The 24,815-nt window shown below is 50.9% G+C and overlaps 1 protein-coding gene across 3 annotated transcripts; it reads right to left on the reverse strand.

Annotated features, from left to right (window-relative positions):
* Positions 1–164: 164 nt before the first annotated feature.
* Positions 165–4,567, reverse strand: ISLR2 (immunoglobulin superfamily containing leucine rich repeat 2). Of its 3 annotated transcripts, none has more exons than XM_038420612.2 (2): positions 4,475–4,567; positions 165–2,550 (listed from the first exon to the last, which is right to left on the reverse strand). In XM_038420612.2, the coding sequence occupies exons 1-2, from the start codon at positions 4,510–4,512 to the stop codon at positions 507–509; spliced, it is 2,082 nt and encodes a 693-aa protein (XP_038276540.1). In that variant the 5' UTR covers positions 4,513–4,567; the 3' UTR covers positions 165–506. The 3 variants fall into 3 exon arrangements, with proteins under 3 accessions (XP_038276540.1, XP_043349676.1, XP_038276541.1); XM_043493741.1 differs by lacking the exon at positions 4,475–4,567 and adding an exon at positions 3,361–3,383; XM_038420613.2 differs by lacking the exon at positions 4,475–4,567 and adding an exon at positions 3,800–4,078 and having other exon boundaries at positions 166–2,550.
* Between the last annotated feature and the right edge of the window lie 20,248 nt (positions 4,568–24,815).

Consider the following 24,815-nt stretch of genomic DNA (forward strand, 5'->3'; position numbering starts at 1 on the left):
CACATTCCAGTGCTTCACCACCCTCCTATACCAGATCCCAAAGTCTGTTAGAGAAGGAGATTATTCCATTTGGCATATGCCCTTGGATGGAAGGTGTGGTGGAACTGGATGTAACACTTGATACCTTAGGAAAAACCAACATAGCTTTTAAAAAAGACCACAGCCTACGTTTAGGATTAATATGTTGGGAGCAGATGGTGGAGTTATTTTTTTTAAACTTTGTACTTCAAATAGTGTGTTAAATACTTTTTTTAAGGTCTATTCATGCCACTTATTTTGTTTAAAAAAATCGACCCCACCCTGAAGTACTTAGTGAGGCCAGAAAAACGGGTTGGGATCTGAATTCTGTTGGGTTTCCCCTCACACTGGGCTGTTGGCAGAAATGTCTTTGGAAGGATGTAGCTGATCAACCAGTGAATGGCTCAGGTCCCCCCTCGAGTTTGTATCTTACTGTATTATACAATATACAGGTTGGGGCGATGGCTGCGGGGTGGCCAGAGGTCGGATCAGTGAGCTGGCTGCCTGTAGTTCCCATTGATCTCTTGGGAGATGTTCACAGCCTCGGCCCCGAGGGGCAGCCTGTCGCTGTATTCGGACCCCACCTCAAACTCCTTTGGGTTGATTTTGGATTGGGACTCGGCGATGGATTCGGCCACCAGGCTCTCGTCTCGCTCCAGCTCCCTCTCCCCCTCTGCTTCCCGCTCTGCCTCACCTTCCCTCACCTCACTTGGGTTGTAGTTCTTCTCTGACTCCAGGTAAGAGGCCCGCGGGTCAAAGTCGGCTGCCATGTGCTTCTCCATCTGGTCTGGATTCTGGGCCTTCATGATGAGTTTGTAGGTTTTGCCCTGATACTTGGCGAGCAAGTGGCAGCAGGTGGCCCCCAGCAAGGGGATGGTAGCCAGGGCCAGCAAGAAGATGCTGACCACCACGATGATGATGAGGGAGGGGATCTCCTTCTTGGTGGTGAAGACCACTTGCACCTGGCAATCCTCCCCCAGGTAAGTCAGGCAGACCGAGTAGTTGGTGCCAGGGGTCAAGCCCTGGAACCAGTAGGAGTTCACACCTTCCTCGATCCTGGACCACTGCACCATGGAGTGGCCGTGGCCGCTCTCCGCGCACAGGTAGAGCGCCCGCAGGTGGGCTTTTTCCGGTTGTCCGTAGAAGGGGGTGAGCTGCACCTTGGCCTCGTTCTCCGACACATCCAGCGCGATGATGCCCAGGTCGAAGGTGTGCTGCTTCAGCTGGCCACTCTGGTTGAAGGCATGGTTGGAGACGTACTGGGTGTCCACGCTGGAGCCGCAATTCTTCTCGAAAGGGGGCCGCTTGGAGGGGACTTGCTCCAGCCCCGGCGAGTGGGAGCTGTGCCGGGTGGGGCTGAGGGGTTTGGGCCTCTCTTCGGGGCTGAGGACGCTGTTCTTGGAGCCCTTGGGGCCCGGCTTCCTCTCCCCCGGCTGCGCTTTGCCTGCCAGGGGATCCTCCATGGGGCGGGCGGGGTATTTCTGGGCACCGGCCACAGCCACGTTGACCGAGGTCTGGTTGCTGCCCACCTCATTGGTGGCCAAGCAGGTGTAGGTCCCTTCCTCTCGCTTGCTCAGGTGGGGGATGACCAGGGTGCCGTTCCCGTAGACCACGAAGCGCTCTGCACTCTGCTTGGAGCTGCCAACAGGTAGCTCATTCCCAGCCCTGTCCACGCCGGGCCCCTTTATCTCCAGGGCTTGGCTGGCAGTTTGCACCTTCCAGCTGACCTCCGGCTGGGGGCTTCCCCTGGCGCTGCAGTGCAGCAGGAGCATGAAGCCGTCGTAGAGCTCGGTGTTGTCCAAGTTGGGATGGTAGGTCAGCTGTACGGAGGGAGGCACGCACTGCAGGTCTGGGATTCTCCCCAGTGGGACTCCTCGGAGGCTGTCCGGGGCTGCACAGCTGATGGAGTCCTTCTCGGGGATGGAGATCAGGGTGTTCTCAGCCCAGCTCTTCAGCCACAGAAGCCTGCAGGTGCAGTTGAAGGGGTTGTTGTAGATCTGCAAGTGAGACAGGGAAGTCAGCGAATCGAAAGTGCCCTCGGCGATGGTGGTGAATTTGTTGTTGTTGATGCGCAGGGACCTCAGGTCTTTCAGGGTGTGGAAGGCCTCCCAGGGCAGCTTCACCATGTGGTTGTTGTTCATCTTGAGCAGCTGCAGGGCGCTGAGGTTGTACAGATCCCCCCAGGGGAAGTCTACGATCTGGTTGTGGCTGATGTCCAGGTTCTTCAGCTGCACCAGGATGGCGAAGGTGCCCTGCTCGATGGCGCTGATCTCGTTGTGAGCCAGCCACAGCGAGGTGACCTGGGTGACCTCCACGAAGGAGCTCTTCTGCAGGGAGGTGATCTTGTTGGCGGACAGGCTGAGGGTGGTCACGTTGGAGGGCAGCCCCACGGGGACCGCCTGCAGATCTTTGTAAGCGCAGTCTGCGAACTGAAGGGCGTATTTGTCCACACAGGAGCAGGGCTCCGGGCAGCCCTGGCTCAGCCCCAGGAAAGCTGCGATCCATAGCCAGAGCAACGGGTCCATCTTCCTCCTGCAGCCAGAGACAGAGACAGGCAAGATTACGCCACCCGCTCCTAGACTCGGAGACACCGCTGCGCTCTCTGGCTGGGAGCAGCCTGGTCCCTCCGCTTTCCCCTTAGCCCAGAGACAACAGAGAGCAGCGCTCTGCTCCCGACGGAAAATCCAAGGTAGCGAGAGCTCCCTGCTCAGGGGACAGTGCGCTGCACACGCGGACCCCGGGGCACGTGTGATGCGCAAGATAACATCAGCCTAAGCAGTAACACACCCAAACCAGAGATCAGAGCCAACAAATCATTGTTACAATTTGTTTTCTTTCTGCCTGTCTATTTCTCTGTCTGTCTGCCTTTCTTTCATCGGATCGCATGCCGTTTGGAAGTTGCAAGGACTCTATATAACATGTCATTGAGCCACGTTTCCGGCACACCCGAAACTCAGACAGCACCGTGCAGTTTTTATATTGCGTGAAAAATATACATTATCTAGCCTTCCCTTTCAAAAGCCCCGGTATCCCTTTCTTAGACTTTCCAGTTGAATTGGTCCTGAAGCTGCGTGGCGCTGAACACCATGAGAAAGCTCACAGGAGAAGAAATACATTCCCCCAAAAGTGCTGTCTTAGATTGATAACAGAACAATTGATGAAGCAATGATTACAAACTTTGACAATAAAAAGCATGCAGCTAGGTCTGTCTTTTGCTGACCACAAATATATGAATATGGAAATATAAATGTATATGTATATAAAAAAACCCTCCTGTGTAAAACCACGGTCAGATTTACCCTAATGATCTGTAGTTTCGCTGGTATTAATTTGAAAACAAACCGTGCCATATAGAGGCTGCAGATTAGAAAGCTAGAGAAACATTAGCATTTCTGCCATGTACCCCTGCTGCTTCCCTGCTTCAAGATGTGAAGACAAACACCCCTCTAGAAACAGACAGATCTAACATTTGGGGCTAAACCCGGGCCCCACTGGAGCCAATGGCACAACTCCCATTGACTGCAAGGGAACACGGATCCTCTCTACCATAGCATCAGAGGAGATCTTGTCCTTTTTCCGACTGCAAAGCTGTTTGTACCTGAGGTCCCTTCTTTGAAATACACGCTGTTAGTCCATCCTGCCATGCCTTTACAACCATGCCACGCGTGGCACACAAAAGCTACCACAATCTGGATAACTGCAGGCACCTCCCAAAGCCAAAAAGGAAAGGGATCCCCTCCAGCTAACGTCCTATGCGCGGGTGAACTTTGCCCAGCCTTACCTGCTCAGCTTGGGAACTGGAGTGTCTCTATGGGGGCAGCTTCCAGGGAAGCACCCAGCTGCAGAAACCAGTCTGAACTCCAGGCATTTAGTTGGGAAATACAAGGAGCCCCAGAGATGGGTGGGCTGCTGCGGATCTGTTGCTCCTGGTGGTGGCTGGCTTTAATTTTGCAATCGCAGAGGCAGCACACATTTTTGGAGCTTTGAGCTGCCCAGGCTGCAAGTCCCACTATCCTGATGACTGATCCCCCCTTGGCCCCCTCCCTTTTTTAATTGCTGCTGGGTTGGAGAGTCAGTGCTCGCGCCCGATGCGCCAGGGAGCGCGCCTAGCCTCTCCCACCTCCTGCATATTCTGAGTGTGTTAAAGCCGCAGGGACTCCCACCAAACCCAATGCAATATTTATCATGTCAATATGTTTCCTCGTACATGTGCCATCTTTCCACTCTCCGCCCTCCTTCCCCCACATTCCATATTTAGTGAATCTATTTGTTGTGCACTAATTGAATGCAAATAGCTTCTAAGCACTTCAGTGTGGAGAGAAACAAAGGAGGGGTCTGGACTAGATTATCTGGGACGAGTCTGCTCTTTTGAAGGGTTTAAACTCTTTTGAAAGAAAAATAAACATGCAGATGATTTGATGCAGCCTCAGTGAGAACCGATCGTGATCAACCTCACCTCCACGCATGTGTTTGCATAAAGTCTTTTAGCTCCATCTCTCTCGACCTGCGTCTGCTAGTCCTTTCCGCCCAGAGCTCGTTCGGTTTTGAACTATATTAAACAAAATACATAATTGATTTTATCAGTAGAATTGATCCCCCTTCTCCAAGTAGTTCTGGAGGCATAGGCAGCATCTGAAAACAAGAAGGAAATGATGCTACCTCCGCTGAACACGTTTTCTAATTCAACGAGGCAAGAGGGAAAACAATAAAACGATTGTTAAGTTTTAACCATTCAGCATGTACACAAATGGATGTTTGAAAAATCAACCCGAAATCATCTAAAATGGTTTGGATCACCATTGTACATATGTAATCAGAGAGTTATAAACTCTCAGATTTATTATGTTAAGGGAGAAATGACCTGATGAAGCAAAACCCACATGCAGGATAGAAATATACATTTTGGTGTACAGTAAGTCCATAAAGAAAAGGAGTACTTGTGGCACCTTAGAGACTAACACATTTATTAGAGCATAAGCTTTCGTGAGCTACAGCTCACTTCATCGGATGCATTTGGTGGAAAAAAACCCACCAAGTAAGTCCATATAATGTTACTATATAGTAGTAGGTGTAGTCTCCTTTCACGTGTGGGTATGTATTCTTAACTAGATGTGTGTGCAAATACATCCATCCATCAGACGTGGATGTGCACAGGAAAACCCACTATAATATTTTATACACTCACTTATGAACACATACAGGTACATTCATTACATGTTTGTACATCTATATACATAAACATTACACACACACACACACACATATTACACACATGCACACATACACACACTTACTCATGTGCAGGAAATATACACACATTGTATATAGAATATGTGCGACATGTGTCTACACGTTTGGGTGCGGAGGGACCCTCTGTGAATGAATAAGGGTTTATCCAGTTTTGCCTGGTGTCTCTAATAAGATCAATACCCTCTGTCATGCTTATACATATTTGAATGGCCAGGATTTAAATGAATGCCCCCCAAAAGGGGGTGGGGGTATCTGAAAAGAACCTCTGAAAAGGGTACTCTGCTTCGGAAGAAGCTTTTAAAATTAAATATTAACACCCACAGAGCACAGTGCTTTGTTAAACAAACAGCGTGCCCTGAAACTGTTCTAAAACTCATCTTTCCTTCTTTGCTCATCTACACAGACATTTGCACTATTTTAATTAAGCTGATTTACTTAAACCGGTTTAATTCATCTGACATAAATGCCTTCTTAAATTGGTTATCTTGGTTTAGTTTAAACCTGTTTCTAATTTAAGTAAACTAAACCGAAATGAGCCTGGGTTAAACTGAAATAAGATCCACCATTCCACCTGGTTTTTTGCACTGGTTTAATAAAACCGATTAAAATCAAACCTTTAGTTAAACTGGTGTCACCCTGTGTAGGCAAATCCAAATTTGCCTACTTGCTCTGATCCCACTCGGAGGGTCTGCTGTGCTAAAATGCTCAGCATAGTGTCCCAGCTCTCCAGGTTTATTTGCATGCAGCTCCTGGAGGAACAAATCAGCCTGTACAAAGGTGAACGCTATCTGGCGTGATCATGCAAATTTAACCGTATAAAGCCACTGCCAAGGACATCTGTCATTGGCTGGAGTTTGGGGAGAGCAGAGCAGAGAGAGCTGCAGTGGCTAGGGTGGGATTAACGTCAAATCGACAACAGTAAAATAATCTTTGGCAACATAAAGCAAGTATTGGTGCTGGAGCGCTGCTGCCTTTCCGTGCAGATCCCAAAAGTCTGGTGAATCAAAATCCGTTATTGTCTCCTGAGCAAGCCTATAACTTTTGGAAAGAAGGTGAGCTCTTGCCCTGAGGATTGTGCATGGTCCTGTGGTTAAGTAAAGGTGTTGCATAAAGACTCAGAAGAGCTGAGCTCAATTCTTGTCTCTGCCACTGACTCCCTGTGTGACCTTGGGCAAGTTATTTAATTCCCCTTGGCCTCAGTTTCCCCATCTGTACAAAGAAGGTAATAATTCTCTCTTGTCTATTTAGAGTGTAAATCCTTTATCACAGGAACTGTCTGTTTCTATGGGCTTGATCCAATGCCCACCGAAATTGATGGAAAGATTCCTATTGGCTTGGATCATGTCCGATGTGCTTGTACAGCACCGACCGAAGTGAGCCCATTAACAACATGAATAAGAGGATTTAGAGCTTAGAGATGCATTTGCTTAGCATGATGTTGATCCAGATGCTATAGTACACTCTGAGGACTTTAGGGCGAGATGAAGATGATGGATTCAACAGTTTGCCCTGCCTATTACCGGATCTGCCTTTTGGGATCTCATCTGGGGTGAGGCGGTAGAAAAGATGAAATAGACTGGAAAAGCAGGTGAAGAAACTTACTTTGCCGCTGAAAGACGAGTCTAATTATTTAATTGCCTCTGGGCTCCAAAGTCCCAGCCTCCCCTAATCACTCAGGGAAATCTACACTTGTGTATGATGGAGTCTAGAGCTAAGGTGGCTCCAGCTCGGATGTTGCTTTCCTTAACAGTGCAGTGCCTTCTTGTAGGAGAACTGCAGGTCGATTAGGATTAGAAAGGCAAAACTAGGGCTGATTAGCAGCTAGTTAGACAAGGGTTGCTTTCAGTTCCTCTGGTGCTGAGGACATCACTTTTTCTTTAACACTAAACAGCGAAATGCCTCCGTCTCTCAGCTGTTCCGCGGTGCCAGTCAGACGGTTCCTAGCCCCCCGAGCTCTGTCAGCATTAAGGGACCTGCTATTTATTTTTGAAAACAGCTTAATAAAGGAAGCTCTCCGGGCTGTGTTACAAGCTTTTACAAACTATGTCTCCTATTGCTGCTGCTTAAAGCAGGCTGCACCAAAAGGAACCAGCAGACAGCTCCAGCCCGCCACAACACAAGCAGTTGAGGGGTGACCTCAGGACTTCTTTCCTCAACCTGCGGATGATCTTCCTCAACCTTCCTCAACCTGATGAGCCGGTGGTTGAGCTGTCTCTCCGAGAGAGACTCCTCATTATCCCCAGCAGCGTGAAGACCTGATTGTCTCTGTTTTGTCTTAGACTGGTACTCAAGTGGGAAGGAGGGGATGAAAGAGTCCGCGTTACAATGCTTAGTTCTCTGCGATCGCAGCCTGGTACCTGCTGTTACTCATAACAGAGGCTGGGGGAGGTTTTCGGCTAACTAGTGACCTGCTTGAGAAGGAGTGCAACCCATCAATGGTTTGTGTCCAGTCGGCAGGGACCCATTTCACAAGGGGAAGCAGGGGCGTCCATTAGTGTTAATGATCACATCTCACGATGCTAGAGACAGGACATTAAGGGAGCTGGCCCGTGGCTCTGACCCATTCCGGCAATTCCACAAGTGTCTGCAGAAAACGCCGCTGCACCTCCTGGAACAGACATGGCCCTGTCCTTCCAACTGCTGGGCTAGGGGCAGGGAGAGGCAAAGGGCCCAATCCAAAGCCCACTGAAGCCAATGGGAGGTTTTTCACTCATGTCAGAAGCTTGGGTTTGGTCCACGGTGGGTTGGGGGAGGAGGACAAAAGGGGGCGGGGAGGAAGAAAGACCTAGTGGATAAGGCTCTGTCTTGTCACTGAGGAGACCTAGCTTACATTCCTGGCCCCCTCTCTCCTTCTTGTATCTCCCTGCAGATGTCCCCTATGTGTCATTGTCTTATATATTTTGACTGCAAGCTCGTTGGGGGGCAGGGACCATTTATTACTGGGTGTTTGTACAGTACCAAGCACAATGGTTTCCCACTCTCAGCTGGCCCTTGGGTACCATCAGAATATCCATATTATATACAAATGGGTACCTAGATGGATGAGGCATGGGGGGAGGTGGGATAGAAGATGACCAAGACATGGCTGTGTGGGCTGCTGGGACAGTTGGGATTTAATATAGACCGGCAATAGAGGCCTCCCTATGGGATGGGGACCAAGCAGATACCGGACACAGTGTTGGTATATAATACTCTAAATGCTCTTTATTGGTTACAAAACAAACCTTAATCATTCCACATTCACACCCCAAACATACTATAGAATCATAGAATATCAGGGTTGGAAGGGACCTCAGGAGGTCATCTAGTCCAATCCCCTTCTCAAAGCAGGACCAATCCCCAACTAAATCATCCCAGCCAGGGCTTTGTCAAGCCTGACCTTAAAAACCTCAAAGGAAGGAGATTCCACCACCTCCCTAAGTAACACATTCCAGTGCTTCACCACCCTCCTATACCAGATCCCAAAGTCTGTTAGAGAAGGAGATTATTCCATTTGGCATATGCCCTTGGATGGAAGGTGTGGTGGAACTGGATGTAACACTTGATACCTTAGGAAAAACCAACATAGCTTTTAAAAAAGACCACAGCCTACGTTTAGGATTAATATGTTGGGAGCAGATGGTGGAGTTATTTTTTTTAAACTTTGTACTTCAAATAGTGTGTTAAATACTTTTTTTAAGGTCTATTCATGCCACTTATTTTGTTTAAAAAAATCGACCCCACCCTGAAGTACTTAGTGAGGCCAGAAAAACGGGTTGGGATCTGAATTCTGTTGGGTTTCCCCTCACACTGGGCTGTTGGCAGAAATGTCTTTGGAAGGATGTAGCTGATCAACCAGTGAATGGCTCAGGTCCCCCCTCGAGTTTGTATCTTACTGTATTATACAATATACAGGTTGGGGCGATGGCTGCGGGGTGGCCAGAGGTCGGATCAGTGAGCTGGCTGCCTGTAGTTCCCATTGATCTCTTGGGAGATGTTCACAGCCTCGGCCCCGAGGGGCAGCCTGTCGCTGTATTCGGACCCCACCTCAAACTCCTTTGGGTTGATTTTGGATTGGGACTCGGCGATGGATTCGGCCACCAGGCTCTCGTCTCGCTCCAGCTCCCTCTCCCCCTCTGCTTCCCGCTCTGCCTCACCTTCCCTCACCTCACTTGGGTTGTAGTTCTTCTCTGACTCCAGGTAAGAGGCCCGCGGGTCAAAGTCGGCTGCCATGTGCTTCTCCATCTGGTCTGGATTCTGGGCCTTCATGATGAGTTTTCTCATTACAAGAGAATTTTAAAACTTGCCAGGAAAATTTGTAATGGGAAGTGAGGTAGGCACAGATAATACAAACTGAGAAGAAATGGGGAAACAAAATAGTGAATTAGAGAAAAGAATGATGGGTTGGGAAAAGATTAAAGCAGACAAAGATAAATTAGACCAAGTGATAGGAATGAAACAGTTAATATGAGATTTGACTAAGGAAAAGGAAGAGGAGATCACAAGCTTTTCTCACCACTGGTGCCGGAAAACTATAGCAGCATTGAAAAAGCAAATGAAAATACAGGAGCTGCAAGTTGCTGCTGTGTGTCAAAAAGAGAAATTTGGATTCCAATTATATTTGTTACGGAGAGGACCTGCAAGGGAATCAAGAGAAAAGGGTGGAAATATGGTTTATTGCTTTTATGTTTTTTGAATATTTGTGGAATATAGTTTTGGGGATATGGTTGGGTTTTTATTGTTTTTTAATCAGATATGAGTAAACAAGATTCACCAAGAATCAAGGCAGATGAGCACCCATATAGGAGGGAAGCCCTAACTATTGTGGATCTAACAATCTGATTGGAAGGAGCACAAGTAAACATAAGTGCACAACATCCAGAGTGTATGCCATATGTCTTGCCTCTATTACAAGCGTGGCAACAACAATGGGGAGATGGGACTATATGAAATAAGAGAGGTGTAGGTGAATATATCGTAAGTAGTATTGGAGCTGGAGTTTTAAACTAATTTGATATTGAGACATTACAAGGGAAAATATCAGCTTTGGGTAAGATTTTGGGGGCTATACAGACATGTGCCACAAAATTGTGGTGCATTATTGTAACAAGGGATAAGAAGTGTGGAACTCCAATTGAAACAAGCCCAAGCCTTGAAAACATCTCTAAATGTAAATCTGTTTGATGTAACTGAAATTGAAAATAAAACTGTATTAGCAATATAATACAGATTCAAACCTATGGGTTACAATACATACAGAGAATGGTTAATCTATTAAATAATGGACAATGGTCTTTTGAATGGTTCAAAGATCCTCAGACACGGAATCAACAAATTACAGGATGGAAGAAATATATGGAGTTTAAGGGGATCAAGCCACTCTGAGGGGAGACTGGAAAGGCAGAATGCTGTTATACAACACAGGGAAGCAAAGAAAAGCAGCAATGGCTTGGGTGTTGCCAACAATTATTAATGGAGAGTTATGGGAAATAGAAATAAGTGGGACACACTTGATTAAAGAAGAAGGGGATTATAAATTAGTAGAATTAATGAAACATCATGAAGAGTGGGGAAGAAGCAAATAGGTGTGCCCACAACTAACTTGGTCCCTAGAGGGATGTCATTTGAACCATTCAAGCAGACAATGTACCATGCAATATTTAGCCTCTAATGGCACAAGAATGTTTGGTTTAGGCAATGGGTATATTTGTGTGGTAACCACTGAAAAACATGTATTTTGGGGAAGTACGACAGAAAAAGGCCCAATTGAGTCATGTAACTGTATAATAACAGAGGTCATTGTTAATGGAATTATTTACCAAGGTCCTCTATTTTAAAAAAGGAAATTGTTTGGGAACCAAAGAACTGGTCCTTTGATTTGGGGATACATTGGGAACAATGGGAAAAACTGATTGATGAAAGTGAAAAAAATCAGGCAATATACATAAGATGTATCTAAGTCTGCTCAGCTGGGAAAAATAAACATTTTGATCCACAATGGTCAAATATTAAAATTGGGGAAAGAAGATTGGTAATTGGTAATTTCTCATTGGTATGATGTTTTTAAAGGATGGTCTCCCCGTGTCACAGCTCTTCTAAATTTAATGCTAAATCCTATTGTGATATTATTTGCATTAATGATTTTGTTAACCTTTATTATACTATATTTATACTGCCGAATAAGAAAGTGACAAGAAGTTTTGGAGCAAGTGATATATAAAATTGAATTGCTTGCAAAATTATAAAGTGATACAATAATTAAGGGCATAATCATGTATCAAGAGGGGATAATGTTAATATATATATATATATATATATATATATATATATATCTCAACACCACCCCTAAACACACAGATGAAGAACCGAATTCCACTCTGATTATCGATGCCTCCTCCTTTTGTGGCCCAATCCTGCAGTCTTTGCTCAGGCAAAACCCAGCCTAGGAGTCCAAGGCAGTTTTGTCTATGTAAACAGTGCAGGGGTTGCTCAGGCATACGAGGTTACCAGATCCCCTCTATGGAACTCCTGACCAAGACCCCACCTGTATTTCTTTGGGATGAAATTCACCCCTGTGTGGAAAGCCAGCACTAGACCCAGACACCTATTGCTAGCAGTACATATATTACCATGTGCAACTTTTTACCAAGTACATTGGGCCGGGACTTGGAAAGGTGACACCATGCCCTGCTGATTGGATCCTCAGCAATTTTGCATGGAACTTTCTAGAGGATGAGCTCTGACCAAGATGAAAGTTACCGTAATTCATTGACCCCTTTTCTACCTCCTACTAAGACTTCTTAGTCCATCACGTGACCAGAGACAAGGTGCTGAAATACTGCATCTGTATTTTTCAAGACATGTTCTGGTGACTGTGAGCATGGGACGTGGTGTCCTGATGCTAGAAACAGGTCATGGAAAAGACCTCTTGAACTATCCAAGTGCAGATAGCAGGGTGATTTTTCCTGTTTTTCTAATCCTGATACTCTTATTTCTTTACTTCAGTTCTATGCTGACCTATGGCAAAAGCTCCTCCTGGTGGATGGACTGTGCAATTGCTTCCATATTTTCCTAGCTGCACCTTCAGCTGACCCTGGTATTTTATGGGAGGGGAAAGAAAATCCTTGATGCAGTGAAACTATAAGTATAAAAACATGTGTGTTCAAGCTGTCAACTCATACAGAAAGTCAAAAGGTGAATGTTTGCTGGCAGTGTGATGTGGTGAACAAAACATTAGCCTGGGAGTCAGGAGACCTAGCTACTATTCATGATTCTGCCACGGGCTCACCTTGGGGAATTCACATTGCTACCCTGTGCCTCAGTTTCCCCATTTGTAAAATGAGGATCACGAGGTCCTGCTTTGGGCCATTTTATAAGCTCCTGGGATGGAAAGCTCTGGAGAAATGCCACTGTGATAATTAAAGAGGCTGCACTGACAGCTCGTGGCCCTCCTACTGGAAACATGTCCTGCTTCTGGCAGTCACCTACTGCCTCACCTCCAGGAGCACCCTAGAGTTCTCATCACAGGGAAGCTTTAGAAATACGGTTAGACCAGAGGTTCTCAACCCTGATATTCTATGATTCTATGATTCTATGATTCTTTTGAGAATCTTCACAGGAAACCCATCCCATGTTTCTCCCAGCCCTAACAGAGACCATGGTACAGAGCTTAACATTTTTGATTTTGGACAGTAGAGGGCAGCAGTACACAACTCAATTCATTAGACTTTCACACTGCTGGCCCTGGGTTCTGAGTTCAGGACCTTCCGCTCCAAAACGCACCGGCCACTCGATTAGCTGAAGGAGTCGCTCTGTTATCACACACTGGCTGTGTCCACACTAGGGCGACCAGACAACAAGAGTGAAAAATTGGGACGGGTGTGTGTATGTGTGTGTGTGTGGGGGGGGGTAATTGGGGATTGGTCCTGCTTTGATGGGGATTGGTCCTGCTTTGAGCAGGGGGTTGGACTAGATGACCTCCTGAGGTCTCTTCCAACCCTGATATTCTATGATTCTATGATTCTATGAAACCTGGGGCTTGAGGGCTGCTTGCGGCCCAATCAGCACACAGCTGCAGCCCATGTGACATCCTCAGGGCTATATAGGTAGTACATATATTGTGTGGATGTGGCCCACAATGGTAAATAGGTTGAGAACCACTGATTTCGATGCACACCAAGGGGAAGATGGACTGTGGGCCAGATATCCAGCTGGTGTGAATGGTGCAGCTCTAATGAAATAAGCAGGCTAGATCCCCAGCTGTGTAAATCACTGTGTCCCTGCTAGAATCAATGAGCCAGAGCTATAGGGGATATAAATCAGCATAACTGTGAGGAACGTCAGGGCTAGAACCTGGGTGTGTTGAGTCTCCAGATTAGGCCTGCTTCCACACAGCCAGCTAAGGCCTTTAGGAATAGAAACATTTATCAGGTCATGAGCCCCAGGCTGTGCCACCCACTTGGAGAAGAGGAAGGTGATCAGGAACAGTCAATATAGATTCACCAATGGCAAGTCATGCCTGACAACCTGATTACCTTCTATGATGAGATAACTGACTGTGGATATGGGGAAAGCGGTGGACATCACATACCATGACTTTAGGAAAGCTTTTGATATAGTCTCCCACAGTATTCTTGCCAGCAAGTTAAAGAAGTATGGACTGGATGAATGGATAAGGTGGATAGAAAGCTGGCTAGATCATCAGGCTTAACGGGTAGTGATCAATGGCTCGATGTCTAGTTGGCAGCTGGTATCAAGTGGAGTGCTCCAGGGGTCTGTCCTGGGGCTGGTTTTGTTCAACATCTTCATTAATGATCTGGATAACAGGATGGATTGCACCCTCAGCAAGTTTGTGGATGACAGTAAGCTGGGGGGAGAGGCAGATAGGGTTCAGAATGACCTAGACAAATTGAAGGATTGGGCTAAAAGAAATCTGATGAGGTTCAACAGAGACAAGTGCAGAGTCTTCCATTTAGAAAGGAAGAATCCCATGCACTGCTACAGGCTTAGGACTGACTGGCTAAGTGGCTAAGTTCTGCAGAAAAGGACCTGGGGATTACAGTGGACGAGAAGCTGGATATGAGTCAACAGTGTGCCCTTGTTGCCAAGAAGGCTAACGGCATGTTGAGCTGCATTAGTAGGAGCGTTGCCAGTAGATCTAGGGAAGTGATTATTCCCATCTATTCGGCACTGGTGAGGCTACACCTGGAGTATTGCATTTAATTTTGGGCCCCCCACTACAGAAAGGATGTGGACAAATTGGAGAGAGTCCAGCGGAGGGCAACAAAAATGATTTGAGGAACTCGGGTTATTTAGTTTGCAGAAGAGAAGAGTGAGGGGAGATTTGATAGTAGCTTTCAACTACCTGAAGGGGGGTTCCAAAGCAGATGAAGCTAGGCTGTTCTCAGGGTGGTGGATGACAGAACAAGGAGCAATTGTCTCAAGTTGCAGTGGGGGAGGTCTAGGTTGGATATTAGGAAACACTATTTCACTAGGAGGGTGGTAAAGCACTGCAATGGGTTACCTAGGGACATGGTGGAATCACCATCCTGAGAAGTTTTTAGGCCCGGCTTGACAAAGCTCTGGCTGGGATGATTTAGTTGGTGTTGGTCCTGCTTTGAGCAGGGGGTTGGACTAGATGACCGCCTAAGGTCTCTTCCAACCCTAATCTTCTATGATTCTATGAAGTTGGAAACACCCACACCAAGCCTTTCAGGTACAATAATGAAGAAGCAAGATAGTGCTAATGGTCCATCAACAAAGACAATGGACCATGGAAGATCTTATGGATGCTTAAATCAGCCTATGGGCAATGGCTGCCATGATTCATTGGGAGCCTGCAAGGGCTTGTGACCAGATCACATGACACTGAACTCCATTTTGGTACCTGCACTTTTCTACAAACTGAGCTGGGAACACAGGACTTCCCACCCTATGGAAAAACTATAGAAGGGGGAAGTGACTTCACGACTAGGACTAACTCCCCTTCAAGACAACACCTGAAAACATTTGTGGAACAAAGACTGAACTGGGGAAGGGGGTCCCAGGTGGGAAAGAAGAAAGCCCTTCCTGTGTAAGGAAGCTAAAGCCTGCTTGTATCATCAGTCAGGCTGAGATATTGCTGATTTAAATCCTGTCTAATGTGTTTAAACCTTACATTGTGATTTTGTTTAATTTCCTAGGTAACCTGTTTTGATCTGTTTGCTATCACTTATAATCAGTTAAAATCTATTTTTCTGTAGTTAATAAACTTGTGTTTTATCTTACTCAGTGTGTTATTGAATGAAGTGTTAGGGAATCTTATCTCTGGTAACAAAGGCTGTTGCATATCTTCCCCACATTGAGGGGGGAGCAGACTATTTAATGAGATTGTATCATACAGATTTCTGTGCAGTACATGGTGGTATAATTCTGGGTTTATACTCCAGTAGGGGCGCAAGGCTAGGGAGCTGGGAACTTGGCTGGTGCCTCCATTGTGAATCCATGAGTGGCTTAGGTAAAGCACTCAGGTGACTCAGTTGGGTGTGTGGCACCACCTGCTGTTGCGCTGGGTGATACCCAGCCCCCTCCAGGCCCTGTTGTGAGGCACACCAGTAGAGCAGGGTGGGAGAGGCCAGCGCAGCTGAATGGTTTGGGGGTACAGTGGTTCCCACAGCTTCCAGGTTTTACCCCAGGAGGTACATCCTGTCACACTCACCTCCTCCAGATATCCTGCAGCTAACGGGGCGTCTGCTCAGAATTACGTTTGGTAGCGAATTCTAGTCGGGTATCAGCATAATTTTAATTAGAAATATAATCCTTCCAGTTAAACATTTACTGGGCTATGTGAGCCAGATTCTTGTAATTGACATGTGGGTGATTATGGGTGATTGACACGTCCCGGCGTCCAATCCCATCAAAGTCACAGCATGTAAATTAGCACAAAATCTGGCCCTTTGGCTCTAATTATTTTTTTTGAAAAATCCATTTTCATAAGTACAGAGGATTTGAGCTTTCTTGCTTAGGCTCCCATAGTACTTTGCTCTGGGCTAACACAGAGGCATTTTATGAATGGTTTAAATTAAGCAATGCATTATTAATAACCAATCAGATGAGAAGCATATTACATGTGATTTCATGAGATTAATTTAATGCAGCAAAGCTATTCATTGCTCTAAAAAGCCAGGGTGACTCCTTCTGTTATTTCTAAGATAATTGTGAATTTGTGCACATTTCTCATTGTGACCACTTGGGGAAAAAATGTAGGTCCAGATACTCAGTTAGTGTAAACTGTTGTAGTTCTACAGAGCTATGCTTCTTTCCATTGGTTGAGGCTTTGGTCCACAGTCCTTTGTAGCTCCCTACCTAAGCGTGCCTTAAGTTCTGTAGCTTTGAATATTATTTACTTCAAAAATGCAATCTTCAGTAAAAATCCTGCATCAGTGCAATGTTACGTTCCTCAGATAAGCATTCAGAATCCAGCAGCACCCAATTTTAATTTTTGTGCATGTAACCTTAACTCTGCACCTTTGTATGGCTGTGCATGATAGCACACATTCTTCTGCCCATGACAAAGACTGTGCATTTGCTTTTCATGCATATTTTAATACAGTGATTTTTCAGCCTGGGATCTGCAGATGCCTGGGGGTCTGCAGACTGTTTAAGATTTCCAGAGGGGTCCACACCTCCATTTGAAATTGTTTAGGGGTCCACAAATAAAAAAAGTGGACAAACCACTGTTTTAGTGCATTTACTGTGCATGGAAACAGCTCATCTTAAGTGGATAATATTGGAGCCTTGTGACATTCTATACCTTGGGGGAGCATGTTGTAACTCCCATATACCTCATTTTCATATAATTGTGATCTTATGTATAGTGACAGAATCAGGCCAGATAGCTACAGGAGAGTGTTCCTACTGGGATACGGGAAGTGTTCCTATTGGGATCCACTGCTAAAGGATCCCCCCCACAGCCTAAGAAGGGGATCCACAGGACCTGGAAACCAAATGAGTAAGGGGGACAACTAATGAAATAACAGCGACAGGAGTGTGGTCAAAGGGTCAAATGAAGGGAACAAGGTGGGGACACCGAGCAGAGAACCCTGGACAGCACCCACTCCTCCTCAAAGGCATCAGGGGAGTCACTGGATGCTGCCCAGGGGAACTCTGCCCAGATACGTGAACGGACGGAGGATCGGAAATAGGCCATACAGTCACAGGAGACTCCATCAGCCAACCTCCTCACGCTGGTTTTACAGATGGCCACTTTAGTCAGGGCTAGGAGGAGGTTGACCAGGAGATCTTGTGACTTTGTGGGGCCAGGGAGTGCATAGAGAGGGAGGTGAGGGGAAAAAAGTGCAGCCAGAAATGTAACAAAATATTGGTGAGGAGCCGGAATAGGGGCTGCAGCCTGGCACACTCCAAGTATATGTGTGCCAGGGTTTCCCTCATTCCACAAAAGGGGAAGTGTCTGGGATAGTGGTGAACTGCGCCAAGTACATGCCCTTGCTCACAGCTCCGTGAAGGAGCCACCAACTGAAATCCCCAGCAGGCCTTGGGACCAAGGTGGAGTATAGGCTGGCCCACCAGAGCTCCTCACTCTCCAGAGGTGGCAGGAGGTCCCGCCATTTTGTATCGGGGTGGGATGCAAGGGTGAGGACGTGAAGGGTGTGGAGCACGAGCGTGTATAGATGTTTCCTTGGCACAGTCTGGAAGCGGACAAGCTGCAGATCGTGTAGCCAGCTCACGGTGAAGGGGCGGGGGGAGTGGGTGGTTGGGTCCACGGGCAGGGGTCCAATGAAAAGATGCGGAGGGCCTGGGGTGGAGGGTGGGCAGGGCATGCCTTCATGCAGGACCCAGTTGAGGTAAACCCAAGCAGCGGGTGGCAAAGCGGCCCTCACCTCCTGAATTATGCGCCGGGGACTATGAGAACTGGAGAGCCCCATGCACTGAGAGAGTGTCAGAGGATCCAGCCAGTCTCCCCGTCGTAGTTCAGGAGGTCTCCGAGTCTTGTGACTTCTGCCAGGATCTACCTCTGGTGGACCAAGGGGGACTCCGCCACCTGCATGCGGAGCTGGGGGTTGCATAGGAGGGGGTCCAAGAGGAGATCTGCCCCCACTGTGGCCACCACGGACCTGGTCGCTGAGAACAGTTACCAGATCCAGAGGAGGTCCTGGTAGAAGACTGGCAGCCCGGAGGGGGTCTCACGGAAGACCTCTTGGATGGAGATAAAGGAGCTGCCGGTTGTATCGGAGTCCTTGGAAGCGGTGCAGGAAGGCGTGCGCCAGTATGCTCCACGCCGGACTACCTGCACCATAAAGGAGTCTCTGCAGGGCCTGGAGGCAGAAGACATGGACCTGAGTGTGCAGACACTTCAGGCCCTGCCCTCCCTCCTCCAGGGGTTGATGGAGAATCCCTGCAGGGACCTAGTGCACTCCTGACCAAAAGAACTCCAGAATCAATGTCCGGAGGTTGACCAGGAAACCCGGGGATGGGACAGGGTGTTGAGTCGGTACCAGAGCATGGACAGGACTAGTTGATTAAGCACCAGCACTCTCCCTCGAAGGGAGAGGCACCGGAGTAGTCCTGTCCATTTCTGGAGTCGCTCTATCACCCTGCCCTCTAAATTGCGGCAAGTATCCGGCAGAGGGGGATGCGTAGCAGAAAGGTAAACGCCGAGATAGAGCAGCCATATGGCCTGAAGTGCGGGTGGGAGGGAGTTTGCCAGCCAGCCGTCCCCGACCACCAGGCCAGAGCTCTTGACCCAGTTGAGCCAGACAGCGGAGGCTGCTGAATAGATGGCCTGGCAAGCCTCCACACACGCCAAGTCGCCCAGGTCCTGGACCACAAGGAGCATGTCGTCGGCGTACACCGACAGGACCAGCCGTAGCTCCGGCTCCTGCAGCACCAACCCTGTCAACCTCCTGCAGAGGAGACAGAGGAAGGGCTCGATCAACAGAGCGTACAGCTGGTCCAAGAGGGGGCACCCCTGCCGTACTCCTTGCCCGAAGCTGACCGGTTCGGTCAGGGTCCAGTTGAGCCTGACCAGACACTCTGCGGAGGTGTACAGCGCCCAGAGAAAACCCACAAACTGGGGTCCGAAGCCAAACACTTGCAGAGTGCTCAGGAGATACCCATGATCCACCCTGTCGAATGCCTTCTCCTGATCTAAGGATAGGAAGGCGTACAACAGATCATCCCTACACCCGAGTTCCAAAAGGTCCCGTACCAGATATAGGTTGTTGAGGATGCTGCGGCCCAGGACGGTGTAGGTCTGGTCTGGGTGGACCATGTCCGCCAGCATGGACCCTAGCTGCAGCGAGATTGCTTTTGCCACGACTTTGTAGTCCGTGCTGAGGAGCGAGACGGGACGCCAATTTCGTAAATCGCGGAGGTCCCCCTTCTTCGGCAATAAAGCGAGCATGGCTTGCCTGCACGACAGAGGGAGGACCCCGCTCTGCAAAGACTCGGCCCAGATGCTGACTAGATCTGGGCCGAGGACGTCCCAGAACACGTGGTAGAACTCCATGGTTAGCCCGTCCATGCCCGGAGATTTATTGGTGGGCATACGACGGAGGGCTTCCGAGAACTTGGCCAGAGTGAGAGGCAGCTCTAGCCGGTCTCGGTCTCCCACGCTGACTGTCGGGAGTCCGTCCCACAGCACTCTGCAAGCGTTAGGATCGGTCGGATCTGGAGAGAAAAGGCTTGGGTAGAAGGCTCTCACCCTCCCGCACATCTCCACTGGATCCGTGAGGGGGGTGCCGTCTTTTGCCAGAAGGCAGATGACATGTTTCTTGGCCCTCCTCTTTTTCTCCAGGGCATAGAAGAAGCGGGAGCCACAATCCATCTCCCGAAGGAGACGGATGTGGGATCGAACAAAGGCACCCTGGGCCCGATAGTCCTCGAGGGCCCAGAGCTCCTCTCTCTTCTCCTGGCACGCTCCGCAGAGGGGTGGATCCTCGGGGCTGGCAGCCAGACCTCTCCAGGTCTAAGACCTCCCGTTCCAACTGCTCTATCGCTGCATCCCTCCGTCGGCTGGCGTCCCGAGTGTAGTCACGGCAGAAGAGCCGGGCGTGCGCATCTTCCCTAGGTCCCACCACTGCCGCGCCAAGGGAAAGGCACGCCGCTGCCCTCGCCAGGCCAGCCAGAACTCCCGGAAGGATGCCACGAAGCCCACATCCTCCAGCAAGCTGTTGTTGAAATGCCAATAGGCCGGCCCCGGCCTCTCTGCGCAGAGGGAGGCCATCACGGTGGCTAAATGATGGTCAGAAAATGGGGCCGGCCGGATGCTGGAGGACTGGGCTCATGAAAGATGGAAGAGTGATAAATAAATGCGGTCCAACCTGTAGTGGCTTGACCGATGGGCCTCCACCCCGACAAAGGTGAATGTGGAAGTGTCATCCGGGTGGTGGTTGCGCCAGACGTCCACCAGCGAGTGGTGATCGAGGAACTCCTGGAGGACGGCGGCGGTGGCTGGGCTCTGCTCAGTCCCCGAGCAGTCCCACTCCTCGAGGGTGATGTTAAAGTCCCCTCCCAGGACAAGGCACTCATGAGGATCCAAGGTGCCGAGGAAGGCGGACGCCTGCTGATAGAATTGCAGCCGCTCCGGGCTCGCTGCTGGGGCATAGATGTTGACGAGGTTGACTACCAGCCCCTCCATGCGGACCCAGAGGTGCAGCAGGCGTCCCGGCCCAGACTTGGCGACCCCCAGCACCTCGGGCCATAGGTCGGAGGAGAACAGGGTCACCACTCCAGCCATACGAACTGTGAGATGGCTAAAGTAGACCCTGTTCCTGCAATCCAGCCGCCAGCTGTCTTCGGCGGTCGGATCCGTATGGGTCTCCTGCAGGAAAACCACAGAGTACCCCCCTTCCCAAAGGAAGGAGAGCACCTGGGACCTGCGGAGACCCATCCTACAGCTGCGGGTGTTCAATGTTGCGATGGTAAGAGGTGCCATGAGGAGGGCTGGGGGGGATCCTCGCTGGCAGGGACGCTCGCGGCTCCCAACGGGCCACGCAGCAGTCCGTGACCTACCCCGTAGGTGAGTAAGGAGTCACGGAAGAGGCGGACCCACTGGTAGGCCGCGGCGCCCTGCCTCCCGGTCCTTTTACCCTCCCCCATGAGGGCCCTTGTGGCCCGGAGGATTTGATGAAAGTCCCCCCATCGCGGGAGAGCAAGCTGTACTTTGGTGCGGGAGCCACAGACTTCTTCTAAAAACTCCCGCAATTCTTCTCACAGCTCATGGGGGGCTGGAGTTACGGTCTCCTGGTTACTCTCCGACGGGGCCCTTGGTACAGCCCCGTGGCCCACTGAGACGGGCAAACAGGGTGCGGACCCCAACCGGGGCTCCTGATGGGTTGGCGCCATTAGGCCCGCCTCGAACCCTGGGGCGATAGGGGGCGGCGGAGGGCGGATAGCAGCCCCTGGTGAGTCGGGATGGGTAAACACAAAGGCCGCTCCCTGGGAGTCATCGATTGGAAAAGGGAAGGAGACAGCTCCAGGGGCGGCAATAACATCTCGGGAAGTGGACAGGATAGGGACAGGGGCAGGGGCAGGGTTAGAGGTGAGATTCTGGGCAGTGAGAGGGCTCTCAGTGATGCTGGGCGCAGGCTTTATGGTTGATTTGGCAGCCATGGCATCAGGAGGTGGACTCTCTTCTGTAGGGCCCCCTCCTGGGAAGGAGGTCGAATGCTCCTCACCAACGAGGGGTGCCCCTGGTGGCTCAGGTCCCAGCCGCATGGCACTGGCCATCGCCTCAACAGGCTTGGTGGCCCTCAGCGGGGTGCCATCTGCAGCCGGGTTGATGGAGGAGTCCTGGGGCTCCTCAGAAGTGGGAGCAGAAGCAACGGTTAGGGGGAGGGTGCATGGGGAAAGGGGGCCTGGAGTGAAGTCACCCAGATCGAAGCCTGCTTGCATAGGGTCGTCCTCCCCCTGGGTGACCGGGATCAGACCCAGGGCCTCGATCTCCTCATATATGGACGGGAAATCATTTTCCGCCACCCCGGGATTCTCCCCGCCGGCACCGGATGTGGTGGTCGCCTCGGGGCACATTGAGGTTTCAGTTGGCACCAGGGCAGGGTGGGCTTCCTCGGGGGCCTCGGAGGGGAGGGACTCCTGTGGAGGGGAGATACTGCCTTCCAGTGTTGCCACATCTTCCCCAGCCGGCACCGGTGGATGGAACACACCAGTGGGTAAAGCGGAAGGCTCGGCATCAGTGCCCCCCTTCCTGGTCTTCCACGGGGCCTCCGCATCAGATGGGAGGAGCAGAGATTGAGACTTCCGCTTGCCCCGCTTCCCCTGGACTAGGGCCCAGCCCTCCATGGTATCATCTGGGGGCTGGCTAGCAGGGGTCAGGTCAGGGGGCAGAGGCGATGGCTCAGGGACTCGAGGGGATAACAGTGGGGCAGAACAAGGGAGGGAAGATTCCCCTTGGGGCGGACCCTCTCCCATGCTTGGCAGTGTCCCTGCCGCACCCTACTCCACAGGCCCCGCCAGATTGCAAGCAGCGGGGGCGGGACTCACCCGCTCGTCTGGACATAGTTGGGGAGGTGCCCCTTGGGCCCGAGTGGGAGTAATGGTGGACTGGGAAGGAGGAGGGGTGGTTTTGGGCACCAGACAGCCAGGGGCACCGGCGATGACGGGGCCGGTGCCCTGCCGGGGCTCGGGGTTCCCCGATGCCCCTCCTTGTCGGGCCAGGGGGCAGTCCCTCCGGACATGCCCCATCGCCCAGCAGAGGTAGCTCCAGGCCTCCCCCATGGAGTAGTGCACCCGGTAACGGGTCCCCTGGTAGGGGACTAGGAAGGACCCCTCGAGCGCCTCTCCATCACGTACCGCCAGCGGCAGTTGAAGCTACACTTGCCAGCGGAACGAGAGGATGTGACAGAGGGCGGGGTCTTTGCAGCCCAACAGGAGAGGGCTGATGACAGTGATGGGCTTCTCCAAGGTAGAGAGGGCGGGTAACAGGCGGCATCAGGAAGAAAGGGAGGGACGGAGGTCAGGACCAGGCAGACACCCAGGTCCTCTAGTGGCTCTAAGGGGACGAACACGCCCCCTCCTGCCAGGTCCTCCTCCACCGCCTCCCGGGCAGCGGCCTCCGATGCTAAGAAGACAATCTTGCCATACATTTTGGAGGCCGCCATAATGGCCGTGGGCCCACCACCCTCGCCAACGCCCGCATGTAGGTCTCCACGTGGGGCGAGGGAGGGGAACCAGGAGGCAACGGACACCGTGCTTCCTGGTCATGGTGGGAAAGGGGCCCCGGCCGCTATAGATGGTAGCGGAGGCGGTGGGCGGGAGAGATGATGTAGCGGCAGGCGGGGGGGCTGCCGCCACCGGGGCGTACACCTTGGGGGCCGGGGGAGGGACACCCGCAGAGCTGGTGGAGGGAACAGTGGGGAGGGATGCCCCAACTGGTGGTGGGGCCGGGGCATTGGGGGCAGCCCCTGCCATGGAGGGCCTGGTCTTTTTAGCGGGGCCCTTCCCCTTCTTCTTACCCTGGCTTTTCCCGTCGTCTAGGGGGGCTCCCCCCGAATCTGAGGGGGTGAGAGTCGTGGCAGCAGTGGAGGTCACCCCGGTGCCCGTCGTTGCTGGTGCCCAGTGGGGGTGGTGGCAGATGGTTCGAAGGCGGAGGTAGAGGCTTGCGGGGGTGATGGAGGGGCAGGCGGGGGAGGGGTAGCCAGGGCTGCTGGGGGGGCCCACCTGTCTCTTCCCCCAGCATCGTGAGCAGGGAGGGAAAGGGAGATACCAGAAGAAGGAGGGGAAAGGGGAAGCAGGTCGACCACTCCTCCCCGCTAGGCTGCAGGCAGGGGAGGAGGATGCCAAAAGGGGTGGGCTGGATGTGGGGGCAATCAGGGGTTAGGGGTCAGTCACCGACACAGGGTGGAATTCCGGCTCCTCTAGCTGCACTAGGGGAGAGGGGATGCAGTAACATTGGGGGTGCAGTGAAGAGGGTTGAAACTAAAATGGGGAGTTGCACAAATGCATGGGAGGGGGCATGGGCACACGGAGCAAGGGGATAAGTGGGCTGGAGGTAGGGCAGGGAAACCAAGGGGCTAGCTTCAGAGTCTGGGGCAGGGCAAACAAACAGAGGCTGCAGGAGGAAATGGGTGGGGCAGGCAAACAAACTGAAGGTAGTAAGCGGGGGCTGGGCATAAAGGGGGGCAAAAGCTGAAAAGGGCAAATGGGGCAGGTTGGCAAGGGCAAAGCTGTGATGTAGGCAGTCCTCTGTATAGATGTTTCCTTGGCGTGGTCTGAAAACGGACCGGCTGCAACTTGTGTAGCTGGCTCACAGTGAAGGGGCAGGGGGGCCGGTCGGGTCCACGGAGTAGGGGCCCAATGAAAAGGTCCGGAGGGCCTGGCGTGGAGGGTGGGCAGGGCATGCCCTCCCTTAGGACCCGGTCGAGGAAAATTCGAGCAGGCGGTCCCCGCCCAGGACCAGGCACTCGCAAGGATCCAAGGTGCCGAGGAAGGCGGATGCCTGCTGAAAGAAACGCAGCCGCTCCGGGCCCGATGTCGGGGCATAGATGTTGACAAGATTAACCACGAGCCCCTCCATACGGACCCGGAGGTGCAGCAGGCGGCCCGGCACAGCC

Source organism: Dermochelys coriacea, chromosome 10, assembly GCF_009764565.3.
Source record: "Dermochelys coriacea isolate rDerCor1 chromosome 10, rDerCor1.pri.v4, whole genome shotgun sequence".
NCBI classification, from domain to species: domain Eukaryota; kingdom Metazoa; phylum Chordata; order Testudines; family Dermochelyidae; genus Dermochelys; species Dermochelys coriacea.

Excerpts from the sequence above, each read along its gene's own strand:
- ISLR2 (XM_038420612.2), bottom strand. The coding sequence starts at position 4,512 with ATGGAGCTAAAAGACTTTATGCAAACACATGCGTGGAG. Across the intron at positions 2,551-4,474 it reads ATGCAAACACATGCGTGGAG|GAGGAAGATGGACCCGTTGC; the intron begins GTGAGGTTGATC and ends CTCTGGCTGCAG.